We start from the raw sequence: 8255 nt of genomic DNA on the forward strand, positions 1-8255 counted from the left end.
CACACACACACACATGCACGCATGCACACACACGTGCGCGCACACGCACACACGCACACACACACGCACACACACACACACACACACACACACACACACATGCACGCATGCACACACACGTGCGCGCACACGCACACACACGCACACACACACGCACACACACATACGCACGCACACACACACGCACACACACGCACGCATGCACACACACGCGCGCGCACACGCACACACGCACACACACGCACACACACACGCACACACACATACGCACGCACACACACACGCACACACGCGCACACACACGCACGCATGCACACACACACGTGCGCGCACGCACATATGCACACACACGCACACACACGCACACACACACGCACACACATACGCACACGCACATCAAAAAAAAAAAAGGAAAGAAAGAAAGGAGGGAGCAGATGTAGTTTTGCATAGCATGTTACGAAACTGTAATTTTCTATTTACTGTTTTTCCCATTACTCTGCCAGGAGGGCAGGGACTGTGATATGTTCATGTTCGACCCCCAGTGCCTGCAAACAGGAAGTGCTCAAAAGTAACTGTAGAATGAATGAATGAATGTGTGAATACTAATTTTTGTAATTGCAATATAAAAGGCTTAAGGATTTCTATCAAGCTCTTATTAGTAGATTTCTCTAGGTATTTTACTTCCATGTAGTTTGAATTATGCACACACACATAATATACTTATACATATAAACATTTATGTATAAAATACATATAATTAAAAATAATCAGCAACTATCATACAACTCTGGGTTCTGTCACAGTCTCTGCGTGGTCCCCAGTGACTTTGGTGACCACCCAAAATCTCACCTTGAGGAAGGTCAGGCAATCCTGGTTCTCACTCTTGTCCTTGTCTCGTAGGTCAAAGTTGTAGAGGGCCCTGCAGAGTGGAGGTGGCTGGGGCAGCTTCTTGATGACTTCCACGGAGCTGGCTGGGAAGATCCCACTGGCTCCATTAATCTCCCCCTGGTACCAATTCTCATCGAGCTGTCTCCGGAGGAGAATGACATCTCCCTTATTAAATCTCAGGTCACCAGGATTTTGCCCTCTGTAGTTGCATAAGGCCTTTGCTCGAGGTACCTGCAGTGGCACAGACCAATAAAATATGTGCTTAGCTTAGAAGCTGGAGGGACAAAAGGTATAATGTTAATAACTAATTACTGAGCACATTCTATGTGCTAACTGTGTGTGTGGATCATCTCATTTAATTTAGGTAGGCCTCTAAGATAGACAGTCATTATTTCCATTTATAAGAAAGGGTGACTGAGGCACAGAGTGGTTTAGTATCTTGCGTGTGGTGACCCAGCTGGAGAATGGTAGGGATGGCATCTAAAATCAGGCTACCTGTTTCTATAGCCCTTGTTCTTAATCATTTGCCAGGAACAGGGTCTTGAACTTGACTCCACAACTAAGTGAACTTGAGTGAATCAGTGACTCCTTCTGGGTTTGAGAACTAACTGCGAATTCTAGCTCCACCTCTTTTCACATGTGCAGCCATGGTGAAGTTATTTAATCTTCCTTAAACACTATTCATTTATAAAATAGGGATATTAATAGAATGCCTACTCATGAAGGTTATAAGGAATAAATAAAACTCCTAATGCATTTAGCATCTTGCCTAACACATAGTATGTGCTCAATAAATGGCATGCCTTATTATCACCCTTTTTAATGGAAGGCTAATGATACCAGTGTCAAGGGGAAGAAAATTGACATGAAAACCACCTGAAAATAGAAAGTGCTAAATGAGAGTGAGGCGACATATCTGTCTTGAGCTTTTTCTAGAAAGTGTAAACCTCATGACAGTTTGGATCATTAGGAAGCTTAATTGAGAGTAAAAAAAAAAGTAAGAAATCAATCATCAGTTTTAAAAAAATCAGCTCTAGAAACAGTGTCAAACCAGTTTTCTGTCTAAATAATCATTTCAGTCAAATGCATTTTTTTTTTCTAATTGAAACTGGTTTTTCCACACAGAAATGGCCTCGCTCTGATCTTATTTGTCAGCTCTAGAAACAGTGTCAAACCAGTTTTCTGTCTAAATAATCATTTCAGTCAAATGCATTTTTTTTTCTAATTGAAACTGGTTTTTCCACACAGAAATGGCCTCGCTCTGATCTTATTTGAAATCAGCTTGGCAAACTGGAAGATGTAACAATTTAGGTTTAATAGAAAGCCCTTCAGTTACCTGGGATTCTATTTTATTTTGTGCTTTTCTGAGCAGTGAGGTGAATTAGTCCCCTTTCACTGCGGCAGCCTTGCTATTCATAATGGGGTATGGGGAGGCACTAATTTACCTCTTCGAGATTCCAAGCAGCTTAGGGGTAGAGAGAAGAACTAACATTACTTTGCTGACAGGAGAGTGGAGCTGTGCCTTTCTGCCGGGGGTTAGAAAACCACAGAACACAGCTCATCCTTGGGAAACTGGGGGGCAAGTGGGCAAGTGAGTAAGTGAGCAAGTGAGCAGAGATGTGTGTATTAGGGGGTTTAACACAGTGTTGTGAATATAAACAGGAAATTGAATAAGTTAAAATACACTCATACAATGGAAAACTCTGAAGTCATTAAATTGATGGTGTTGATCTATAATTAATAACATCGAATATTACTCATACTAAGTGTAATAGAAAAGGTTAAAAATCGTTATGGAGACTAGGTTTTCACTATAAATATGTATGTATATTTTTACCTGGGGAAATGCTAGATGGCTGTACACCCTTACTTTAGGAGTGGTTATTTCTAAGTGGTGAGATTTTTAATATTAAAAAAAGTTTTTGTCTTATGTGCTTACCTGTGTTTTCTAACTTTTCTATAATAAAACAATTATATTGCTTACTCTCTGTGAGGAGTAAAAGATATGGGAAAAATTAAGGAAGAAAATAAGCCAAGCTGAATACAATAAGCAAACCATGCAACTATCTTTTTTCCGGGAAGATGATCCTTACCTGAGAAATAAGCAGATAGAAGCAGGATGAGAGTAGAGGATTTCTGGGGAATGACTCAAATCTGCTAGACTCCTAGGGTTGGGTACGTCAGGGAACAATAGTTGTCCTTCCATATTCCTTCTGCTCTATTTTCCATTGCAATACAGACCACATTTTCCTGGGTCCATGACTATCTGGAATACTGGTCACATTTTCCAGCCTGCCTGGCAGCCAAGTTCTGGCCAATGAGGTGTAAGCAATCTTTAGAAAGTGACTGATTTTCTTTTTTCTTTCCTCCATCCTGCTATATGGAAAGCAGACATGGTTCCCAGAACTTTTGCTGCCATCTTGAACACTGAGGATGGGGCCACACCTCAGTAGGGAAGGAAGGAGCCTGGGCTGCAGAGCTGCCATGCCCATCCTGGACTGCTTCACTGCCAGTTTGTCTAAAAGCTAAATACACTTCCATCTTGCTTAATGCATTTTTCTTTCAGATTTATGAAAAGAAAAGAAGAGAAAAGGAAAGAAAGAATGAAAAGACAAAGAATAAAAGAATCCAAGCCCCTCTGCTTTGCCTAATAATGATAATATCAATAGCTAATATTTTTTGAGTGCTTGTTCCTATACGCTAGATACTGTGCTAAGCACTCTGCAACGTATTTCATTTAATTCTCAAAACAACCTTTGAAACGCATATTATTTCTAATTCCAATTTTCAGATTAGAAAACTGGGGATGAGAGAAGTTAGTAGTTGCCTAAATTTACGGTGCTAGAATGTGCTGGATTTAGGATTTGAACTCAGGTCTATCCCCAAGCCCAAGCTCATAACAACTAAGCCAGTGTTTCTCAAAATGAAGTCTGTGGTTTACTTATAACAGAATCCTGGGAGAAGTTAAAAATACAAATCCCTCGACCCCATCTCTGACCTATTTGATCAGAATTTCCTGGAGTGGGATTCAAGCAGCTGCATGTTTATCAAGCTCCCCCTCCATCCAAGTTTGATGCTACTGATCTAAGCTATATCTTATTCTAACTCAAATGGGGGCAATGGAGTTTTGATGTAGGCTTTGTAAATTGCTAACCTGCTTTCTTCCTTTCCTTTCTGGAAGATATTTTCAGTGTTAAGTGGCTTACCTATTTTAATGATTCCTGAGAGAGTATATTAAACTTTAAAATTGCACAAAATGCTTAACTTCCTTTGAAGATGCCTAAACTTTGAAAACTTGAGCTAGTACTATTAATTGCCCGATCCTCTTCATTTTTTCTCCACCTCCCCTCAACACAGGTAAATATTGTGGAAGTGAATTATAAATTCCATTTTTACCATGAAGACCCTCTTCATTTTCTTTCTCTTCATTTTGAATAACCCCTCCGCTGGTATTCTCAGTTCTACATTCGTACTTATAGAAAACATTGCCTTCCCTGGTGCAAAGCAGGGGGGGGGGCAGGAAGGGAGAAAGGGAGGGCGAGAGAGGAGGGCAGGAAATGAACATTTATTGGGGGTCTGCCAGGCCACAGAATTTTTTTACATTATTGCTCTACTGCACTCTCCTTGTATAATCTCATTTATACGATCTGAAAATAGTATGAAATAGCTGGTATTAACCTAACTTACTGATAAGGAAACAAGTTCTGAGATGATCACCAGACAAGGCCATGCAGCCAATGAACGGCAGATTCAAGATTGATTTCTGCTCATTTGACCTCAAAGCCCACGTGCTTCTACCATTCCCATTGTCTTCCATTCAGCTCAAGTCACCTAGTATGTTTTTCCATCATAAAACTCATTTGGGGCTCTGTTTTGTAATCAAAATGTGAATAGAATGTGAATGCAATTTGCTTGCTGCTGGCTGTTTTAGCATGAATTATTGAACTCTGGAGCCCTCACATAAAAGTTAAGCACCTGAAGAGACTCAGCTGGTTGATTCTATCCAGTCCTCAACTGTTCACTCCAGGGAAAATGATTCTAAGTTCCACATCAGCTACCACCACTGTATTGTTGGTGACAGCTTTTATCACCCATAATTATTTTCTCTCTCTGCAGGTGCAGGGGTAAGGGGCATGGAGATTAAGTAGGTGTGGAGGTCTCACGGTCAAGTCATTACCAAACTCTTTTTTTCTGGTGCTTTCCAGAAAGCCAGATAATCCAAATGGAAGCTTGTGTATGCCTAAAAAGCTTTCCTTTTCTGAGATTTGAAAAGCTTAAGACTTCAATGCTCATGTAATTTGTCTACTCATTTGTCTCTTCAGTAGTGTCTGGGAGCCACAAAGATCATGATTTTGATGGAGGGATAATGCATAGAACCCAGAAACAAGGGCATGCAGAGATAGTAAAATTATATTATTGCTTCACCAAGCATCCCCCTCTCAGAGGAACCACCTGTTCTCCCTTTGTCTTCTGATGGGCATGCCATGCACTCTGGTCACACTGCACACACAGGGGTATGTGGCCCAGGCTAGCCAGCTAGAGTGCCCAAATCCCCCCAGCATAGTGATTGGTACATGGCAGGCATGTGCACTCTAATCAGGGCCAATTAGTACCTTCCCTGAGGTTTGAAATATAGATGCTGAGAAAGAGTATATTTTACTCTTGAATCACAAGCCTTCAGACAGTAGGCCATGGACTACCAGTGTAATATATTGCACAATATTGGACTATAATATTGGTGATTACCAGTAGACACATCTTTCTGAAAGAAAGGCAGTAGAGCTAGAGATACAGCAAGGCAGAAGGCAGTAGAGCTAGAGATACAGCAAGATAGATAGGTAACTAGATAGCTAGAGCTTTAACAATAAAGTTTGAACTCCTAGATCCAGCTGTGCCTGAAGGCTAATCAGTTAAATGAGATGATACCTCCAATTTATTGTTTATTACTTAAACTCCATGGAGTTTTTTTTCTGACACTTGAAACTGAGCAAGTCCTGACCAATACATGATCAAAACACAGAAATAACAAAATCTTATGAAAACGAAATATTCAAATAAAAGAATTCAGACATAGTAGGAGATGCAGCTGCTATGAGGCCTGAGCTTATTTCCAATTTAAAAAAATGAAAGGGGGTCTATTGTGAAAACAGGGTTAAAAAAAAAAAGGAGCCCAAATGGAGCAGAATCACTACAGTGACACATATGAGGGAAAAAGCAGAGCTGGGGTGAGATTCTGACCTCCTACTGTTTAATGAGTTCTTCCCCACACACTGGTGACACTTTCCATTGGCTTAGAAAGGGGTTGGCCTGTTTCTTTCTATTCCTGGCATCAGATGGAAGCAAAATCAACTGAGCTAACTACTTACCTACCTGAGATGGCCATGAGATTGCCCGTAACTGGAGAATGAAGCCAAGGAAAAAAACCAACGTGGCATTTGCCTCAAGTTATCATTCACAGGCTATCAATTGTCTGCTCCTGGAGAATTCAGAATTTGTGTCTGAAACACCTCTGTATCTCTATCTTTGAGCCCTGGACAAAAGAAGGTGATAGAGTTTGGATGTGTTGTTCCCACCAAAACTCATTAGAAATTTGATCTCCAATGCGGCAGTGTTGGAAGCTAATTGAGTCATGGGGGCAGATCTCTCATGAATGGATTAATGCTCTCCTTAGGTGGGGGAATTAATCAGTGAGTTCTTGCTCTATTAGTTCCCATGAGAGCTGGTTGTTTAGAAGACTCTGGCACCTCCCCTCTTTCTCTTCTCTTGCTTCCTCTTGCTGTGTGATCTGCTTGTACCTGCTGGCTGCCTGCCACTTTCTGCCATGATTAGAAGCAGCCTGAGGCCCATGCCAGACGCAGCTGTCCCAGAATCGTAAGCCAAATAAAACCTCTGTTCTTGTAAATTACCCAGTCTCAGATGTTCTGTTATAGCAACACAAATGGACTAATACAGTAGGTGTTTAATAAATGTTTGATGAATGAATGAATGAATTGGTAATTAATCAAGAATCATCCAGGAAGAAAAGGATGCATGGAAGGTTAATAAATATGGCTGATATTAATTATTTGAAAGAAGATATTGGCATGAACTTGGAAAAAAAAGGATTGTTTGGTCATATTTTCTGAATTGCTTCCAAGTTTGATAATTTGCTGTTATATACACAGACAAAAGTGTTCCATATTCTAGCACAAGAAACACTGAGTTAAACAAAGTCTCGGCCGGCCCGGTGGCGCACTGCGCTTGTGCGCCGCTTGGGAAGCGCGGCTGCGCTCCCGCCGAGGGTTCGGATCCCACATACAGACCGGTTCCCGCTCACTGGCTGAGCGAGGCATGGGGGCAACACTGAGGGTTGCGATCCCGTTGCCGGACATGGAAAAAGACAAAAAAAAAAAAATAAACAAAGTCTCCTAGTTTTCTTTGCTGACTGGCTTCTCAGAAGCTTTACTTTGTTAATGTGATTAGTGTATTTGCATCTGGAACATGTTGCACAATTAGCAGAACATGCATTGGGAATGCTGGGTAAGGTAAATGTGACTTCCCTTGTGATTTCACTCTACAGGTGAGGCAAGGGGTCACAAATTGTCCTTCATCCTAATGTCCTACTTGCTGCTTGACCAACTGAGCCATCCTGCCTCCCTGCCTCCCTCACTCAGGCTGGTAATCCTTTTTGAGCGGATTAGTTGGGGGCAGTGTATATTACTGGTTGGCCCTTGTGTATGTTTCTCCTTCTCTGGTGAGGAGAGAGATCCCCTTAAATGCTCACTCAAAAGGAGGATCAGCTCTAGCTGGCTTTGGCAAATCCCAGATCGTTCACTGCCTGGCGCTTGAGACGACCAGAAAGTTCACGGTACTCTGATCTTCCCAAGTGGAAATTCCTGAATCTGAGCATTCATATTTGAGACCAGGGTTTTTTTTTTTTCTGTAGAGAGTGTTCTGTTCAGGAGTGGTACTAGGGTGCAATAGCTAAGAACACATACATTAGAGTCAAGTAGAATGTTGGTTGGCATTCTGGCTTTTGTAACTTTGGTCACATAATTTATCCTCCCTGATACTTGGTTTGGATCATCCACAAATTGGGGTAAATACTAATACTTCCATGTGTGGTAAACTGAGCAAGTCTGGAATACCCAGACCCTGCACATTCCAACAAAAGGTTTGGCTCTTGATCTGGGAGGTAACCTCTAACATTTTAGAAAATTGTGGGCTGGCTGGAACCTCAGCTGGTTAGAGCGCAGACTTATAACACCAAGGTCATTGGTTTGGATCCCCATAATGACCAGCCACCAAAAAAAAAAAAAAAAAAAAAAAAAAAAAAAAAAAAAAAAAAAAAACCCCAAAAAAAAAAAAATTTTTTTTTTTTTTTTTTT

General features: G+C 41.2%; 1 protein-coding gene across 1 annotated transcript in view; it reads right to left on the minus strand.

Annotated features, from left to right (window-relative positions):
- Positions 1 to 8255, minus strand: part of SH3RF2 (SH3 domain containing ring finger 2) — a 120957-nt gene that overhangs the window by 58753 nt on the left and 53949 nt on the right. Inside the window, exon 2 of the mRNA XM_008569077.1 lies at positions 850 to 1119. Coding sequence (XP_008567299.1) covers positions 850 to 1119 — 270 coding nt within the window. The remainder of the gene's footprint in view (positions 1 to 849; positions 1120 to 8255) is intronic.

This window comes from Galeopterus variegatus, unplaced genomic scaffold, assembly GCF_000696425.1.
Source record: "Galeopterus variegatus unplaced genomic scaffold, G_variegatus-3.0.2 Scaffold462, whole genome shotgun sequence".
In the NCBI taxonomy this organism is placed as follows: domain Eukaryota; kingdom Metazoa; phylum Chordata; class Mammalia; order Dermoptera; family Cynocephalidae; genus Galeopterus; species Galeopterus variegatus.